This window comes from Heloderma suspectum, chromosome W (genome assembly GCF_057233095.1).
Source record: "Heloderma suspectum isolate Gila_16-S chromosome W, 16-S_ref, whole genome shotgun sequence".
Classification (NCBI taxonomy): Eukaryota; Metazoa; Chordata; class Lepidosauria; order Squamata; family Helodermatidae; genus Heloderma; species Heloderma suspectum.
Window position 1 is genome coordinate 33,074,933 of NC_139475.1, and position 19,794 is coordinate 33,094,726.

General features: G+C 57.6%; 1 protein-coding gene across 1 annotated transcript in view; it reads right to left on the reverse strand.

Annotated features, from left to right (window-relative positions):
* Positions 1-19,794, reverse strand: part of LOC146333960 (uncharacterized) — a 187,325-nt gene that overhangs the window by 14,178 nt on the left and 153,353 nt on the right. The window contains exons 3-4 of the mRNA XM_084825316.1: positions 1,127-1,239; positions 327-367 (exon numbers count right to left, since the gene is read on the reverse strand). Coding sequence (XP_084681442.1) covers positions 327-367; positions 1,127-1,239 — 154 coding nt within the window. The remainder of the gene's footprint in view (positions 1-326; positions 368-1,126; positions 1,240-19,794) is intronic.

A 19,794-nucleotide genomic window follows, 5' to 3' on the forward strand; every position in this document is an offset into this window, starting at 1 on the left:
AGAGAGTGACCGAGGGACTGAGAGAGAGAGAGAGAACGAGGGACCGAGAGAGAGAGAGAGTCCGAGAGACCAAGAGAGAGACCGAGACCGTGAGAGAGAGACCGAGGGACCGAGAGAGAGAGAGAGAGAGAGACCGAGGGACCGAGAGAAAGAGAGAGAGACTGAGGGACCGAGAGAGAGAGAGAGAGACCGAGGGACCGAGAGACAGAGAGATCGGGAGAGAGAGAGACCGAGAGAGAGAGAGAGTGAGAGGTACCTAGAGGGAGGGACTGAGAGAGAGGGACCAAGAGAGACTGAGACTGAGAGATAGACCGAGAGACTGAGACCGAGAGAGAGACACCGAGACGGAGAGAGAGACCGAGAGGGACTGAGAGAGAGGGACCGAGAGAGAGAGAGACCGAGACCGAGAGAGAGACCGAGAGAGAGAGAGAGACCGAGGGACTGAGAGAGAGAGAGAGACCGAGGGACCGAGAGAGAGAGAGAACGAGGGACCGAGAGAGAGAGAGAGTCCGAGGGACCGAGAGAGAGAGAGAGAGAGAGACCGAGACCGAGAGAGAGAGACCGAGACTGAGAGAGAGAGAGAGAGAGAGAGACTGAGAGAGAGAGAGACTGAGAGAGAGAGAGACCGAGAGAGAGACCGAGACCGAGAGAGAGACCGAGAGAGAGAGCAGGACCGAGAGACGGACCGAGAGAGAGACCGAGACGGAGAGACCGAGACGGAGAGGGACCGAAAGAGAGAGACTGAGAGAGAGGGAGCGAGAGAGAGGGAGCGAGAGAGAGAGAGAGGGACCAAGAGAGAGGGACCGAGGGACTGAGAGAGACCAAGAGAGAGAGAGACCGAGAGAGAGAGAGACCAAGAGACCGAGAGAGAGAGAGACCGAGAGAGAGATAGAGACCGAGAGAGAGAGAGACAGAGAGAGAGAGGGAGAGAGAGACCGAGATAGAGAGAGAGAGAGAGAGACCGAGAGAGAGAGAGTGACCGAGGGACTGAGAGAGAGAGAGAGAACGAGGGACCGAGAGAGAGAGAGAGTCCGAGAGACCAAGAGAGAGACCGAGACCGTGAGAGAGAGACCGAGGGACCGAGAGAGAGAGAGAGAGAGAGACCGAGGGACCGAGAGAAAGAGAGAGAGACTGAGGGACCGAGAGAGAGAGAGAGAGACCGAGGGACCGAGAGACAGAGAGATCGGGAGAGAGAGAGACCGAGAGAGAGAGAGAGTGAGAGGTACCTAGAGGGAGGGACTGAGAGAGAGGGACCAAGAGAGACTGAGACTGAGAGATAGACCGAGAGACTGAGACCGAGAGAGAGACACCGAGACGGAGAGAGAGACCGAGACGGAGAGGGACAGAAAGAGAGAGACCGAGAGAGAGGGAGCGAGAGAGAGGGAGCGAGAGAGAGGGAGCGAGAGAGAGAGAGAGGGACCGAGAGAGAGGGACCGAGGGACTGAGAGAGACCAAGAGAGAGAGAGACCGAGAGAGAGAGAGACCAAGAGACCGAGAGAGAGAGAGACCGAGAGAGAGAGAGAGACCGAGAGAGAGAGAGACAGAGAGACAGAGAGAGAGAGAGAGAGAGACCGAGACAGAGAGAGAGAGAGAGACTGAGAGAGAGAGAGAGAGAGAGAGAGGGACCGAGACCGAGAGAGAGACCTATAGAGGGACCGAGAGAGAGAGAGGGACCGAGAGAGGGACCGAAAGAGAGAGAGGGACCGAGAGACAGACCGAGACCGAGAGAGAGACCGAGAGAGAGAGAGAGACTGAGAGAGAGAGAGACTGAGAGAGAGAGAGACCGAGAGAGAGACCGAGAGAGAGACCGAGACCGAGAGAGAGAGCAGGACCGAGAGACGGACCGAGAGAGAGACCGAGACGGAGAGACCGAGACGGAGAGGGACCGAAAGAGAGAGACTGAGAGAGAGGGAGCGAGAGAGAGGGAGACAGAGAGACCGAGACAGAGAGAGAGAGAGAGACTGAGAGAGAGAGAGAGAGAGAGAGGGACCGAGACCGAGAGAGAGACCGATAGAGCGACCGAGAGAGGGACCGAGAGAGAGAGAGGGACCGAGAGAGGGACCGAAAGAGAGAGAGGGACCGAGAGACAGACCGAGACCGAGAGAGAGACCGAGAGAGAGAGAGAGACTGAGAGAGAGAGAGACTGAGAGAGAGAGAGACCGAGAGAGAGACCGAGACCGAGAGAGAGACCGAGAGAGAGAGCAGGACCGAGAGACGGACCGAGAGAGAGACCGAGACGGAGAGACCGAGACGGAGAGGGACCGAAAGAGAGAGACTGAGAGAGAGGGAGCGAGAGAGAGGGAGCGAGAGAGAGAGAGAGGGACCAAGAGAGAGGGACCGAGGGACTGAGAGAGACCAAGAGAGAGAGAGACCGAGAGAGAGAGAGACCAAGAGACCGAGAGAGAGAGAGACCGAGAGAGAGATAGAGACCGAGAGAGAGAGAGACAGAGAGAGAGAGGGAGAGAGAGACCGAGATAGAGAGAGAGAGAGAGAGACCGAGAGAGAGAGAGTGACCGAGGGACTGAGAGAGAGAGAGAGAACGAGGGACCGAGAGAGAGAGAGAGTCCGAGAGACCAAGAGAGAGACCGAGACCGTGAGAGAGAGACCGAGGGACCGAGAGAGAGAGAGAGAGAGAGACCGAGGGACCGAGAGAAAGAGAGAGAGACTGAGGGACCGAGAGAGAGAGAGAGAGAGAGACCGAGGGACCGAGAGACAGAGAGATCGGGAGAGAGAGAGACCGAGAGAGAGAGAGAGTGAGAGGTACCTAGAGGGAGGGACTGAGAGAGAGGGACCAAGAGAGACTGAGACTGAGAGATAGACCGAGAGACTGAGACCGAGAGAGAGACACCGAGACGGAGAGAGAGACCGAGACGGAGAGGGACAGAAAGAGAGAGACCGAGAGAGAGGGAGCGAGAGAGAGGGAGCGAGAGAGAGGGAGCGAGAGAGAGAGAGAGGGACCGAGAGAGAGGGACCGAGGGACTGAGAGAGACCAAGAGAGAGAGAGACCGAGAGAGAGAGAGACCAAGAGACCGAGAGAGAGAGAGACCGAGAGAGAGAGAGAGAGACCGAGAGAGAGAGAGACAGAGAGACAGAGAGAGAGAGAGAGAGAGACCGAGACAGAGAGAGAGAGAGAGACTGAGAGAGAGAGAGAGAGAGAGAGAGGGACCGAGACCGAGAGAGAGACCTATAGAGGGACCGAGAGAGAGAGAGGGACCGAGAGAGGGACCGAAAGAGAGAGAGGGACCGAGAGACAGACCGAGACCGAGAGAGAGACCGAGAGAGAGAGAGAGACTGAGAGAGAGAGAGACTGAGAGAGAGAGAGACCGAGAGAGAGACCGAGAGAGAGACCGAGACCGAGAGAGAGAGCAGGACCGAGAGACGGACCGAGAGAGAGACCGAGACGGAGAGACCGAGACGGAGAGGGACCGAAAGAGAGAGACTGAGAGAGAGGGAGCGAGAGAGAGGGAGCGAGAGAGAGAGAGAGGGACCAAGAGAGAGGGACCGAGGGACTGAGAGAGACCAAGAGAGAGAGAGACCGAGAGAGAGAGAGACCAAGAGACCGAGAGAGAGAGAGACCGAGAGAGAGATAGAGACCGAGAGAGAGAGAGACAGAGAGAGAGAGAGAGACCGAGAGAGAGAGAGAGAGAGAGAGACCGAGAGAGAGAGAGTGACCGAGGGACTGAGAGAGAGAGAGAGAACGAGGGACCGAGAGAGAGAGAGAGTCCGAGAGACCAAGAGAGAGACCGAGACCGTGAGAGAGAGACCGAGGGACCGAGAGAGAGAGAGAGAGAGAGACCGAGGGACCGAGAGAAAGAGAGAGAGACTGAGGGACCGAGAGAGAGAGAGAGAGACCGAGGGACCGAGAGACAGAGAGATCGGGAGAGAGAGAGACCGAGAGAGAGAGAGAGTGAGAGGTACCTAGAGGGAGGGACTGAGAGAGAGGGACCAAGAGAGACTGAGACTGAGAGATAGACCGAGAGACTGAGACCGAGAGAGAGACACCGAGACGGAGAGAGAGACCGAGAGGGACCGAGAGAGAGGGACCGAGAGAGAGAGAGACCGAGATGAGAGAGACCGTGAGAGAGAGAGAGACCGAGGGACTGAGAGAGAGAGAGAGACCGAGGGACCGAGAGAGAGAGAGAACGAGGGACCGAGAGAGAGAGAGAGTCCGAGGGACCGAGAGAGAGAGAGAGAGAGAGACCGAGACCGAGAGAGAGAGACCGAGACTGAGAGAGAGAGAGAGACCGAGACCGAGAGAGAGGGACCAAGAGAGAGAGAGAAGAACCGAGGGACCGAGAGGGACCGAGAGAGAGAGACTGAGAGAGACCGAGAGAGACCGAGAGACCGAGGGAGAGATACCGAGAGAGACTGAGAGAGAGAGACCGAGAGAGAGAGAGAGAGAGAGGGACCGAGAGAGAGAGAGACCAAGAGAGAGACCGAGATCTAGAGAGAGAGACCGAGAGAACAAGAGAGAGAGCGGGATCGAGAGAGGGACCGAGAGAGAGAGAGGGACCGAGAGAGAGAGAGGGACCGAGAGAGGGACCGAGAGACCGAGACCGAGAGAGAGACCGAGACCGAGAGAGAGACCGAGAGAGAGACCGAGAGAGAGACCGAGAGCGAGACCGAGACGGAGAGGGACCGAAAGAGAGAGACTGAGAGAGAGGGAGCGAGAGAGAGGGAGCGAGAGAGAGGGAGCGAGAGAGAGAGAGAGGGACCAAGAGAGAGGGACCGAGGGACTGAGAGAGACTGAGAGAGAGAGAGACCGAGAGAGATTCCGAGAGAGAGACCAAGAGAGACCTAGACAGAGAGACCGAGACCAAGAGAGAGAGACCGAGAGAGAGAGAGAGACCGAGACCGAGAGAGAGACCGAGACCGAGAGAGAGAGAGAGAGAGAGAGACCGAGAGAGAGAGAGAGACACCGAGACCGAGAGAAAGGGACCAAGAGAGAGAGAGAAGAACCGAGGGACCGAGAGGGACCGAGAGAGAGAGACTGAGAGAGACCGAGAGACAGAGGGAGAGATACCGAGAGAGACTGAGAGAGAGAGACCGAGAGAGAGAGAGAGAGAGAGACCGAGAGAGAGAGAGGGACCGAGACCGAGAGAGAGACCGAGACCGAGAGAGAGACTGAGACCGAGAGAGAGACCGAGACTCAGAGAGAGAGAGAGACCGAGAGGGACTGAGAGAGAGGGACCAAGAGAGAGATAGAAGAACCGAGGGACCGAGAGGGACCGAGAGAGAGAGACTGAGGGAGACCGAGAGACCGAGGGAGAGATCCCGAGAGAGAGAGACCGAGAGAGAGAGAGACCGAGACCAAGAGAGAGACCGAGAGAGAGAGAGACCAAGAGAGAGACCGAGACCGACAGAGAGAGACCGAGAGAACAAGAGAGAGAGCGGGATCGAGAGAGGGACCGAGAGAGAGAGAGGGACCGAGAGAGAGAGGGACCGAGAGAGAGAGAGGGACCGAGAGAGGGACCGAGACACCGAGACCGAGAGAGAGACCGAGACCGAGAGAGAGACCGAGAGAGAGACCGAGAGAGAGACCGAGAGAGAGACCGAGACGGAGAGGGACCGAAAGAGAGAGACTGAGAGAGAGGGAGCGAGAGAGAGGGAGCGAGAGAGAGGGAGCGAGAGAGAGAGAGAGGGACCAAGAGAGAGGGACTGAGAGAGACCGAGAGAGAGAGAGACCGAGAGAGATTCCGAGAGAGAGACCGAGAGAGACCTAGACAGAGAGAGAGACCGAGACCGAGAGAGAGAGACCGAGACTGAGAGAGAGAGAGAGAGACCGAGACCGAGAGAGAGAGAGAGACACCGAGACCGAGAGAGAGGGACCAAGAGAGAGAGAGAAGAACCGAGGGACAGAGAGGGACCGAGAGAGAGTGACCGAGAGAGACCGAGAGAGACTGAGAGACCAAGAGAGAGCGAGACTGTGAGAGAGAGAGACCGAGAGAGAAAGAGAGAGAGAGACAGAGACCGAGGGACCGAGAGAGAGAGGGAGAGACTGAGGGACCGAGAGAGAGAGAGAGAGACCGAGGGACCGAGAGACAGAGAGATCGGGAGAGAGAGAGACCGAGAGAGAGAGAGAGAGAGCAGGAGAGGGACCGAGAGGGAAGGACCGAGAGAGAGGGACCGAGAGAGAGACTGAGAGAGAGACCGAGAGAGAGAGACTGAGAGAGAGAAACCGAGAGAGAGAGAGACCGAGAGAGAGAGAGACCAAGAGAGAGAGAGACCGAGACCGAGAATGAGACGGAGAGTGAGACCGAGAGAGAGGGAGCGAGAGAGAGGGAGCGAGAGAGAGGGAGAGGGACCAAGAGAGAGGGTCCGAGGGAATGAGAGAGACCGAGAGTGAGAGAGACCGAGAGAGAGAGAGAGACCGAGAGAGAGAGAGAGGCCGAGAGAGGCCGAGACAGAGAGAGAGACTGAGAGAGAGAGAGAGAGAGGGACCGAGAGAGAGAGGGACCGAGAGAGGGACCGAGAGAGAGAGAGGGACCGAGAGAGGGACCGAGAGAGAGAGACAGAGAGAGAGAGAGAGACCGAGAGGGACCGAGAGAGAGAGACAGAGACCGAGAGAGATTCCGAGAAAGAGACCGAGAGAGACCTAGACAGAGAGAGAGACCGAGACCGAGAGAGAGAGAGAGACCGAGAGAGAGAGAGGGACCAAGACTGAGAGAGAGACGGAGAGAGAGAGACTGAGAGAGACCTAGACAGAGAGAGAGAGAGAGACCGAGGGACTGAGAGAGAGAGAGAGACCGAGGGACCGAGAGAGAGGGAGAACGAGGGACCGAGAGAGAGAGAGAGTCCGAGGGACCGAGAGAGAGAGAGAGAGAGACCGAGAGAGACCGAGAGAGAGAGACCGAGAGAGACCTAGACAGAGAGAGAGACCGAGACCGAGAGAGAGAGACCGAGAGAGAGAGAGAGACCGAGACCGAGAGAGAGAGAGAGACCGAGACCGAGAGAGAGAGACCGAGACTGAGAGAGAGAGAGAGACCGAGACCGAGAGAGAGAGAGGGACACCGAGAACGAGAGAGAGGGACCAAGAGAGAGAGAGAGAAGAACCGAGGGACCGAGAGGGACCGAGAGAGAGAGACTGAGAGAGACCGAGAGACCGAGGGAGAGATACCGAGAGAGACTGAGAGAGAGAGACCGAGAGAGAGAGAGAGAGAGAGAGAGACCGAGAGAGAGAGAGGGACCGAGACCGAGAGAGAGACCGAGAGAGAGACTGAGACCGAGAGAGAGACCGAGACCCAGAGAGAGATAGAGACCGAGAGGGACTGAGAGAGAGGGACCAAGAGAGAGATAGAAGAACCGAGGGACCGAGAGGGACCGAGAGAGAGAGACTGAGGGAGACCGAGAGACCGAGGGAGAGATCCGGAGAGAGAGAGACCGAGAGAGAGAGAGACCGAGAGAGAGAGAGAGACCGAGAGAACAAGAGAGAGAGCGGGATCGAGAGAGGGACCGAGAGAGAGAGAGGGACCGAGAGAGAGAGAGGGACCGAGAGACCGAGACCGAGAGAGAGACCGAGACCGAGAGAGAGACCGAGAGAGAGACCGAGAGAGAGGGACCGAGAGAAAGAGAGACCGAGATGAGAGAGAGAGAGAGAGACCGAGGGACCGAGAGAGAGAGAGAACGAGGGACCGAGAGAGAGAGAGAGTCCGAGGGACCGAGAGAGAGAGAGAGAGAGACCGAGAGACCAAGAGAGAGACCGAGACCGTGAGAGAGAGACTGAGGGATCGAGAGAGAGAGAGAGACCGAGACCGAGAGAGAGAGACCGAGACTGAGAGAGAGAGAGAGACCGAGACAGAGAGAGAGAGAGAGACACCGAGACCGAGAGAGAGGGACCAAGAGAGAGAGAGAAGAACCGAGGGAACGAGAGGGACCGAGAGAGAGAGACTGAGAGAGACCGAGAGACCGAGGGAGAGATACCGAGAGAGACTGAGAGAGAGAGACTGAGAGAGAGAGAGAGAGAGAGAGAGAGAGACCGAGAGAGTGAGAGGGACCGAGACCGAGAGAGAGACCGAGAGAGAGGCTGAGACCGAGAGAGAGACCGAGACCCAGAGAGAGAGAGAGACCGAGAGGGACTGAGAGAGAGGGACCAAGAGAGAGAGAGAAGAACCGAGGGACTGAGAGGGACCGAGAGAGAGAGACTGAGGGAGACCGAGAGACCGAGGGAGAGATCCCGAGAGAATGAGACCGAGAGAGAGAGAGACCGAGACCGAGAGAGAGACCAAGAGAGAGACCGAGACCGAGAGAGAGAGACCGAGACCGAGAGAGAGAGACCGAGACCGAGAGAGAGAGACCGAGACCGAGAGAGAGAGACCGAGAGAACAAGAGAGAGAGCGGGATCGAGAGACGGACCGAGAGAGAGAGAGGGACCGAGAGAGAGAGAGGGACCGAGAGAGAGAGGGACCGAGAGAGAGAGAGGGACCGAGAGAGGGACCGAGAGAACGAGACCGAGAGAGAGACCGAGACCGAGAGAGAGACCGAGAGAGAGACCGAGAGAGAGACCGAGAGAGAGACCGAGACGGAGAGGGACCGAAAGAGAGAGACTGAGAGAGAGGGAGCGAGAGAGAGGGAGCGAGAGAGAGAGAGAGGGACCAAGAGAGAGGGACTGAGGGACTGAGAGAGACCGAGAGAGAGAGAGACCGAGAGAGATTCCGAGAGAGAGACCGAGAGAGACCTAGACAGAGAGAGAGACCGAGACCGAGAGAGAGAGACCGAGAGAGAGAGAGAGACCGAGAGAGAGAGAGAGACCGAGACCGAGAGAGAGACCGAGACTGAGAGAGACCGAGACCGAAAGAGAGAGAGAGACACCGAGACCGAGAGAGAGGGACCAAGAGAGAGACCGAGACCGAGAGAGAGAGACCGAGAGAGCAAGAGAGAGAGCGGGATCGAGAGAGGGACCGAGAGAGAGAGAGGGACCGAGAGAGAGAGAGGGACCGAGAGAGGGACCGAGACACCGAGACCGAGAGAGAGACCGAGACCGAGAGAGAGACCGAGAGAGAGACCGAGAGAGAGACCGAGAGCGAGACCGAGACGGAGAGGGACCGAAAGAGAGAGACTGAGAGAGAGGGAGAGAGAGAGGGAGCGAGAGAGAGAGAGAGGGACCAAGAGAGAGGGACCGAGGGACTGAGAGAGACCGAGAGAGAGAGAGACCGAGAGAGATTCCGAGAGAGAGAACAAGAGAGACCTAGACAGAGAGACCGAGACCAAGAGAGAGAGACCGAGAGAGAGAGAGAGACCGAGACCGAGAGAGAGACCGAGACCGAGAGAGAGAGAGAGAGAGAGACCGAGAGAGAGAGAGAGACACCGAGACCGAGAGAGAGACCGAGAACGAGAGAGAGACCGAGAGAGAGACCGAGAGAGAGACCGAGAGCGAGACCGAGACGGAGAGGGACCGAAAGAGAGAGACTGAGAGAGAGGGAGCGAGAGAGAGGGAGCGAGAGAGAGGGAGCGAGAGAGAGAGAGAGGGACCAAGAGAGAGGGACCGAGGGACTGAGAGAGACCGAGAGAGAGAGAGACCGAGAGAGATTCCGAGAGAGAGACCAAGAGAGACCTAGACAGAGAGACCGAGACCAAGAGAGAGAGACCGAGAGAGAGAGAGAGACCGAGACCAAGAGAGAGACCGAGACCGAGAGAGAGAGAGAGAGAGAGACCGAGAGAGAGAGAGACCAAAAGAGAGAGAGACTGAGACCGAGAATGAGACCGAGAGTGAGACCGAGAGAAAGGGAGCGAGAGAGAGGGAGCGAGAGAGAGGGAGCGAGAGAGAGGGAGAGGGACCAAGAGAGAGGGACCGAGGGACTGAGAGAGACCGAGAGAGAGAGAGAGACCGAGAGAGAGAGAGAGACCGAAAGAGAGAGAGAGACCGAGAGAGGCCGAGACAGAGAGAGAGACTGAGAGAGAGAGAGAGAGAGGGACCGAGAGAGAGAGGGACCAAGAGAGGGACCGAGAGAGAGAGAGGGACCGAGAGAGGGACCGAGAGAGAGAGACAGAGAGAGAGAGAGAGACCGAGAGGGACCGAGAGAGAGAGACCGAGACCGAGAGAGAGACTGAGAGAGAGACCGAGAGAGAGACCGAGAGAGAGACCGAGACGGAGAGGGACCGAAAGAGAGAGACTGAGAGAGAGGGAGCGAGAGAGAGGGAGCGAGAGAGAGGGAGCGAGAGAGAGAGAGAGGGACCAAGAGAGAGGGACCGAGGGACTGAGAGAGACCGAGAGAGAGAGAGACCGAGAGAGATTCCGAGAGAGAGACCAAGAGAGACCTAGACAGAGAGAGAGACCGAGACCAAGAGAGAGAGACCGAGAGAGAGAGAGAGAGACCGAGACCGAGAGAGAGAGACCGAGAGAGAGAGAGAGACCGAGAGAGAGACCGAGACCGAGAGAGAGAGAGAGAGACCGAGACCGAGAGAGAGAGACCGAGACCGAGACCGAGAGAGAGGGACCAAGAGAGAGAGAGAAGAACCGAGGGACCGAGAGGGACCGAGAGAGAGAGACTGAGAGAGACCGAAAGACTGAGGGAGAGATACCGAGAGAGACTGAGAGAGAGAGACCGAGAGAGAGAGAGAGACAGAGAGAGAGAGAGGGACCGAGACCGAGAGAGATACCGAGACCGAGAGAGAGAGAGAGACTGAGACCGAGAGAGAGACCGAGACCCAGAGAGAGAGAGAGACCGAGAGGGACCGAGAGAGAGGGACCAAGAGAGAGATAGAAGAACCGAGGGACCAAGAGGGACCGAGAGAGAGAGACTGAGGGAGACCGAGAGACCGAGAGAGAGAGAGACCGAGAGAGAGAGAGACCGAGACCGAGAGAGAGACCGAGAGAGAGAGAGACCGAGAGAGAGACCGAGAGAGAGAGAGAGACCGAGAGAGAGAGAGACCAAGACCGAGAGAACGAGAGAGAGAGCGGGATCGAGAGAGGGACCGAGAGAGAGAGAGGGACCGAGAGAGAGAGGGACCGAGAGAGAGAGAGGGACCGAGAGAGGGACCGAGAGACCGAGACCGAGAGAGAGAACGAGATCGAGAGAGAGACCGAGAGAGAGACCGAGAGAGAGACCGAGACGGAGAGAGAGACCGAGACGGAGTGGGACAGAAAGAGAGAGACCGAGAGAGAGGGAGCGAGAGAGAGGGAGCGAGAGAGAGGGAGCGAGAGAGAGAGAGAGGGACCGAGAGAGAGGGACCGAGGGACTGAGAGAGACCAAGAGAGAGAGAGACCGAGAGAGAGAGAGACCAAGAGACCGAGAGAGAGAGAGACCGAGAGAGAGAGAGAGACCGAGAGAGAGAGAGACAGAGAGACAGAGAGAGAGAGAGAGAGAGACCGAGACAGAGAGAGAGAGAGAGACTGAGAGAGAGAGAGAGAGAGAGAGAGAGAGGGACCGAGACCGAGAGAGAGACCGATAGAGGGACCGAGAGAGGGACCGAGAGAGAGAGAGGGACCGAGAGAGGGACCGAAAGAGAGAGAGGGACCGAGAGACAGACCGAGACCGAGAGAGAGACCGAGAGAGAGAGAGAGACTGAGAGAGAGAGAGACTGAGAGAGAGAGAGACCGAGAGAGAGACCGAGACCGAGAGAGAGACCGAGAGAGAGAGCAGGACCGAGAGACGGACCGAGAGAGAGACCGAGACGGAGAGACCGAGACGGAGAGGGACCGAAAGAGAGAGACTGAGAGAGAGGGAGCGAGAGAGAGGGAGCGAGAGAGAGAGAGAGGGACCAAGGGACTGAGAGAGACCAAGAGAGAGAGAGACCGAGAAAGAGAGAGACCGAGATAGAGAGAGAGAGAGACCGAGAGAGAGAGAGTGACCGAGGGACTGAGAGAGAGAGAGAGAACGAGGGACCGAGAGAGAGAGAGATTCCGAGAGACCAAGAGAGAGACCGAGACCGTGAGAGAGAGACCGAGGGACCGAGAGAGAGAGAGAGAGAGAGACCGAGGGACCGAGAGAAAGAGAGAGAGACTGAGGGACCGAGAGAGAGAGAGAGAGACCGAGGGACCGAGAGACAGAGAGATCGGGAGAGAGAGAGACCGAGAGAGAGAGAGAGTGAGAGGTACCTAGAGGGAGGGACTGAGAGAGAGGGACCAAGAGAGACTGAGACTGAGAGATAGACCGAGAGACTGAGACCGAGAGAGAGACACCGAGACGGAGAGAGAGACCGAGAGGGACTGAGAGAGAGGGACCGAGAGAGAGAGAGACCGAGACCGAGAGAGAGACCGAGAGAGAGAGAGAGACCGAGGGACTGAGAGAGAGAGAGAGACCGAGGGACCGAGAGAGAGAGAGAACGAGGGACCGAGAGAGAGAGAGAGTCCGAGGGACCGAGAGAGAGAGAGAGAGAGAGACCGAGACCGAGAGAGAGAGACCGAGACTGAGAGAGAGAGAGAGAGAGAGAGAGAGACTGAGAGAGAGAGAGACTGAGAGAGAGAGAGACCGAGAGAGAGACCGAGACCGAGAGAGAGACCGAGAGAGAGAGCAGGACCGAGAGACGGACCGAGAGAGAGACCGAGACGGAGAGACCGAGACGGAGAGGGACCGAAAGAGAGAGACTGAGAGAGAGGGAGCGAGAGAGAGGGAGCGAGAGAGAGAGAGAGGGACCAAGAGAGAGGGACCGAGGGACTGAGAGAGACCAAGAGAGAGAGAGACCGAGAGAGAGAGAGACCAAGAGACCGAGAGAGAGAGAGACCGAGAGAGAGATAGAGACCGAGAGAGAGAGAGACAGAGAGAGAGAGGGAGAGAGAGACCGAGATAGAGAGAGAGAGAGAGAGACCGAGAGAGAGAGAGTGACCGAGGGACTGAGAGAGAGAGAGAGAACGAGGGACCGAGAGAGAGAGAGAGTCCGAGAGACCAAGAGAGAGACCGAGACCGTGAGAGAGAGACCGAGGGACCGAGAGAGAGAGAGAGAGAGAGACCGAGGGACCGAGAGAAAGAGAGAGAGACTGAGGGACCGAGAGAGAGAGAGAGAGACCGAGGGACCGAGAGACAGAGAGATCGGGAGAGAGAGAGACCGAGAGAGAGAGAGAGTGAGAGGTACATAGAGGGAGGGACTGAGAGAGAGGGACCAAGAGAGACTGAGACTGAGAGATAGACCGAGAGACTGAGACCGAGAGAGAGACACCGAGACGGAGAGAGAGACCGAGACGGAGAGGGACAGAAAGAGAGAGACCGAGAGAGAGGGAGCGAGAGAGAGGGAGCGAGAGAGAGGGAGCGAGAGAGAGAGAGAGGGACCGAGAGAGAGGGACCGAGGGACTGAGAGAGACCAAGAGAGAGAGAGACCGAGAGAGAGAGAGACCAAGAGACCGAGAGAGAGAGAGACCGAGAGAGAGAGAGAGACCGAGAGAGAGAGAGACAGAGAGACAGAGAGAGAGAGAGAGAGAGACCGAGACAGAGAGAGAGAGAGAGACTGAGAGAGAGAGAGAGAGAGAGAGAGGGACCGAGACCGAGAGAGAGACCTATAGAGGGACCGAGAGAGAGAGAGGGACCGAGAGAGGGACCGAAAGAGAGAGAGGGACCGAGAGACAGACCGAGACCGAGAGAGAGACCGAGAGAGAGAGAGAGACTGAGAGAGAGAGAGACTGAGAGAGAGAGAGACCGAGAGAGAGACCGAGAGAGAGACCGAGACCGAGAGAGAGAGCAGGACCGAGAGACGGACCGAGAGAGAGACCGAGACGGAGAGACCGAGACGGAGAGGGACCGAAAGAGAGAGACTGAGAGAGAGGGAGCGAGAGAGAGGGAGACAGAGAGACCGAGACAGAGAGAGAGAGAGAGACTGAGAGAGAGAGAGAGAGAGAGAGAGAGAGGGACCGAGACCGAGAGAGAGACCGATAGAGCGACCGAGAGAGGGACCGAGAGAGAGAGAGGGACCGAGAGAGGGACCGAAAGAGAGAGAGGGACCGAGAGACAGACCGAGACCGAGAGAGAGACCGAGAGAGAGAGAGAGACTGAGAGAGAGAGAGACTGAGAGAGAGAGAGACCGAGAGAGAGACCGAGACCGAGAGAGAGACCGAGAGAGAGAGCAGGACCGAGAGACGGACCGAGAGAGAGACCGAGACGGAGAGACCGAGACGGAGAGGGACCGAAAGAGAGAGACTGAGAGAGAGGGAGCGAGAGAGAGGGAGCGAGAGAGAGAGAGAGGGACCAAGAGAGAGGGACCGAGGGACTGAGAGAGACCAAGAGAGAGAGAGACCGAGAGAGAGAGAGACCAAGAGACCGAGAGAGAGAGAGACCGAGAGAGAGATAGAGACCGAGAGAGAGAGAGACAGAGAGAGAGAGGGAGAGAGAGACCGAGATAGAGAGAGAGAGAGAGAGACCGAGAGAGAGAGAGTGACCGAGGGACTGAGAGAGAGAGAGAGAACGAGGGACCGAGAGAGAGAGAGAGTCCGAGAGACCAAGAGAGAGACCGAGACCGTGAGAGAGAGACCGAGGGACCGAGAGAGAGAGAGAGACCGAGGGACCGAGAGAAAGAGAGAGAGACTGAGGGACCGAGAGAGAGAGAGAGAGAGAGACCGAGGGACCGAGAGACAGAGAGATCGGGAGAGAGAGAGACCGAGAGAGAGAGAGAGTGAGAGGTACCTAGAGGGAGGGACTGAGAGAGAGGGACCAAGAGAGACTGAGACTGAGAGATAGACCGAGAGACTGAGACCGAGAGAGAGACACCGAGACGGAGAGAGAGACCGAGACGGAGAGGGACAGAAAGAGAGAGACCGAGAGAGAGGGAGCGAGAGAGAGGGAGCGAGAGAGAGGGAGCGAGAGAGAGAGAGAGGGACCGAGAGAGAGGGACCGAGGGACTGAGAGAGACCAAGAGAGAGAGAGACCGAGAGAGAGAGAGACCAAGAGACCGAGAGAGAGAGAGACCGAGAGAGAGAGAGAGACCGAGAGAGAGAGAGACAGAGAGACAGAGAGAGAGAGAGAGAGAGACCGAGACAGAGAGAGAGAGAGAGACTGAGAGAGAGAGAGAGAGAGAGAGAGGGACCGAGACCGAGAGAGAGACCTATAGAGGGACCGAGAGAGAGAGAGGGACCGAGAGAGGGACCGAAAGAGAGAGAGGGACCGAGAGACAGACCGAGACCGAGAGAGAGACCGAGAGAGAGAGAGAGACTGAGAGAGAGAGAGACTGAGAGAGAGAGAGACCGAGAGAGAGACCGAGAGAGAGACCGAGACCGAGAGAGAGAGCAGGACCGAGAGACGGACCGAGAGAGAGACCGAGACGGAGAGACCGAGACGGAGAGGGACCGAAAGAGAGAGACTGAGAGAGAGGGAGCGAGAGAGAGGGAGCGAGAGAGAGAGAGAGGGACCAAGAGAGAGGGACCGAGGGACTGAGAGAGACCAAGAGAGAGAGAGACCGAGAGAGAGAGAGACCAAGAGACCGAGAGAGAGAGAGACCGAGAGAGAGATAGAGACCGAGAGAGAGAGAGACAGAGAGAGAGAGAGAGACCGAGAGAGAGAGAGACAGAGAGAGAGAGAGAGACCGAGAGAGAGAGAGAGAGAGAGAGACCGAGAGAGAGAGAGTGACCGAGGGACTGAGAGAGAGAGAGAGAACGAGGGACCGAGAGAGAGAGAGAGTCCGAGAGACCAAGAGAGAGACCGAGACCGTGAGAGAGAGACCGAGGGACCGAGAGAGAGAGAGAGAGAGAGACCGAGGGACCGAGAGAAAGAGAGAGAGACTGAGGGACCGAGAGAGAGAGAGAGAGACCGAGGGACCGAGAGACAGAGAGATCGGGAGAGAGAGAGACCGAGAGAGAGAGAGAGTGAGAGGTACCTAGAGGGAGGGACTGAGAGAGAGGGACCAAGAGAGACTGAGACTGAGAGATAGACCGAGAGACTGAGACCGAGAGAGAGACACCGAGACGGAGAGAGAGACCGAGAGGGACCGAGAGAGAGGGACCGAGAGAGAGAGAGACCGAGATGAGAGAGACCGTGAGAGAGAGAGAGACCGAGGGACTGAGAGAGAGAGAGAGACCGAGGGACCGAGAGAGAGAGAGAACGAGGGACCGAGAGAGAGAGAGAGTCCGAGGGACCGAGAGAGAGAGAGAGAGAGAGACCGAGACCGAGAGAGAGAGACCGAGACTGAGAGAGAGAGAGAGACCGAGACCGAGAGAGAGGGACCAAGAGAGAGAGAGAAGAACCGAGGGACCGAGAGGGACCGAGAGAGAGAGACTGAGAGAGACCGAGAGAGACCGAGAGACCGAGGGAGAGATACCGAGAGAGACTGAGAGAGAGAGACCGAGAGAGAGAGAGAGAGAGAGGGACCGAGAGAGAGAGAGACCAAGAGAGAGACCGAGATCTAGAGAGAGAGACCGAGAGAACAAGAGAGAGAGCGGGATCGAGAGAGGGACCGAGAGAGAGAGAGGGACCGAGAGAGAGAGAGGGACCGAGAGAGGGACCGAGAGACCGAGACCGAGAGAGAGACCGAGACCGAGAGAGAGACCGAGAGAGAGACCGAGAGAGAGACCGAGAGCGAGACCGAGACGGAGAGGGACCGAAAGAGAGAGACTGAGAGAGAGGGAGCGAGAGAGAGGGAGCGAGAGAGAGGGAGCGAGAGAGAGAGAGAGGGACCAAGAGAGAGGGACCGAGGGACTGAGAGAGACTGAGAGAGAGAGAGACCGAGAGAGATTCCGAGAGAGAGACCAAGAGAGACCTAGACAGAGAGACCGAGACCAAGAGAGAGAGACCGAGAGAGAGAGAGAGACCGAGACCGAGAGAGAGACCGAGACCGAGAGAGAGAGAGAGAGAGAGAGACCGAGAGAGAGAGAGAGACACCGAGACCGAGAGAAAGGGACCAAGAGAGAGAGAGAAGAACCGAGGGACCGAGAGGGACCGAGAGAGAGAGACTGAGAGAGACCGAGAGACAGAGGGAGAGATACCGAGAGAGACTGAGAGAGAGAGACCGAGAGAGAGAGAGAGAGAGAGACCGAGAGAGAGAGAGGGACCGAGACCGAGAGAGAGACCGAGACCGAGAGAGAGACTGAGACCGAGAGAGAGACCGAGACTCAGAGAGAGAGAGAGACCGAGAGGGACTGAGAGAGAGGGACCAAGAGAGAGATAGAAGAACCGAGGGACCGAGAGGGACCGAGAGAGAGAGACTGAGGGAGACCGAGAGACCGAGGGAGAGATCCCGAGAGAGAGAGACCGAGAGAGAGAGAGACCGAGACCAAGAGAGAGACCGAGAGAGAGAGAGACCAAGAGAGAGACCGAGACCGACAGAGAGAGACCGAGAGAACAAGAGAGAGAGCGGGATCGAGAGAGGGACCGAGAGAGAGAGAGGGACCGAGAGAGAGAGGGACCGAGAGAGAGAGAGGGACCGAGAGAGGGACCGAGACACCGAGACCGAGAGAGAGACCGAGACCGAGAGAGAGACCGAGAGAGAGACCGAGAGAGAGACCGAGAGAGAGACCGAGACGGAGAGGGACCGAAAGAGAGAGACTGAGAGAGAGGGAGCGAGAGAGAGGGAGCGAGAGAGAGGGAGCGAGAGAGAGAGAGAGGGACCAAGAGAGAGGGACTGAGAGAGACCGAGAGAGAGAGAGACCGAGAGAGATTCCGAGAGAGAGACCGAGAGAGACCTAGACAGAGAGAGAGACCGAGACCGAGAGAGAGAGACCGAGACTGAGAGAGAGAGAGAGAGACCGAGACCGAGAGAGAGAGAGAGACACCGAGACCGAGAGAGAGGGACCAAGAGAGAGAGAGAAGAACCGAGGGACAGAGAGGGACCGAGAGAGAGTGACCGAGAGAGACCGAGAGAGACTGAGAGACCAAGAGAGAGCGAGACTGTGAGAGAGAGAGACCGAGAGAGAAAGAGAGAGAGAGACAGAGACCGAGGGACCGAGAGAGAGAGGGAGAGACTGAGGGACCGAGAGAGAGAGAGAGAGACCGAGGGACCGAGAGACAGAGAGATCGGGAGAGAGAGAGACCGAGAGAGAGAGAGAGAGAGCAGGAGAGGGACCGAGAGGGAAGGACCGAGAGAGAGGGACCGAGAGAGAGACTGAGAGAGAGACCGAGAGAGAGAGACTGAGAGAGAGAAACCGAGAGAGAGAGAGACCGAGAGAGAGAGAGACCAAGAGAGAGAGAGACCGAGACCGAGAATGAGACCGAGAGTGAGACCGAGAGAGAGGGAGCGAGAGAGAGGGAGCGAGAGAGAGGGAGAGGGACCAAGAGAGAGGGTCCGAGGGAATGAGAGAGACCGAGAGTGAGAGAGACCGAGAGAGAGAGAGAGACCGAGAGAGAGAGAGAGGCCGAGAGAGGCCGAGACAGAGAGAGAGACTGAGAGAGAGAGAGAGAGAGGGACCGAGAGAGAGAGGGACCGAGAGAGGGACCGAGAGAGAGAGAGGGACCGAGAGAGGGACCGAGAGAGAGAGACAGAGAGAGAGAGAGAGACCGAGAGGGACCGAGAGAGAGAGACAGAGACCGAGAGAGATTCCGAGAAAGAGACCGAGAGAGACCTAGACAGAGAGAGAGACCGAGACCGAGAGAGAGAGAGAGACCGAGAGAGAGAGAGGGACCAAGACTGAGAGAGAGACGGAGAGAGAGAGACTGAGAGAGACCTAGACAGAGAGAGAGAGAGAGACCGAGGGACTGAGAGAGAGAGAGAGACCGAGGGACCGAGAGAGAGGGAGAACGAGGGACCGAGAGAGAGAGAGAGTCCGAGGGACCGAGAGAGAGAGAGAGAGAGACCGAGAGAGACCGAGAGAGAGAGACCGAGAGAGACCTAGACAGAGAGAGAGACCGAGACCGAGAGAGAGAGACCGAGAGAGAGAGAGAGACCGAGACCGAGAGAGAGAGAGACCGAGACCGAGAGAGAGAGACCGAGACTGAGAGAGAGAGAGAGACCGAGACCGAGAGAGAGAGAGGGACACCAAGAACGAGAGAGAGGGACCAAGAGAGAGAGAGAGAAGAACCGAGGGACCGAGAGGGACCGAGAGAGAGAGACTGAGAGAGACCGAGAGACCGAGGGAGAGATACCGAGAGAGACTGAGAGAGAGAGACCGAGAGAGAGAGAGAGAGAGAGAGAGACCGAGAGAGAGAGAGGGACCGAGACCGAGAGAGAGACCGAGAGAGAGACTGAGACCGAGAGAGAGACCGAGACCCAGAGAGAGATAGAGACCGAGAGGGACTGAGAGAGAGGGACCAAGAGAGAGATAGAAGAACCGAGGGACCGAGAGGGACCGAGAGAGAGAGACTGAGGGAGACCGCGAGACCGAGGGAGAGATCCGGAGAGAGAGAGACCGAGAGAGAGAGAGACCGAGAGAGAGAGAGAGACCGAGAGAACAAGAGAGAGAGCGGGATCGAGAGAGGGACCGAGAGAGAGAGAGGGACCGAGAGAGAGAGAGGGACCGAGAGAGGGACCGAGAGACCGAGACCGAGAGAGAGACCGAGACCGAGAGAGAGACCGAGAGAGAGACCGAGAGAGAGGGACCGAGAGAGAGAGAGACCGAGATGAGAGAGATCGAGAGAGAGAGAGAGACCGAGGGACCGAGAGAGAGAGAGAACGAGGGACCGAGAGAGAGAGAGAGTCCGAGGGACCGAGAGAGAGAGAGAGAGAGACCGAGAGACCAAGAGAGAGACCGATACCGTGAGAGACAGACCGAGGGACCGAGAGAGAGAGAGAGACCGAGACCGAGAGAGAGAGACCGAGACTGAGAGAGAGAGAGAGACCGAGACCGAGAGAGAGAGAGAGACACCGAGACCGAGAGAGAGGGACCAAGAGAGAGAGAGAAGAACCAAGGGAACGAGAGGGACCGAGAGAGAGAGACTGAGAGAGACCGAGAGACCGAGGGAGAGATACCGAGAGAGACTGAGAGAGAGAGACTTAGAGAGAGAGAGAGAG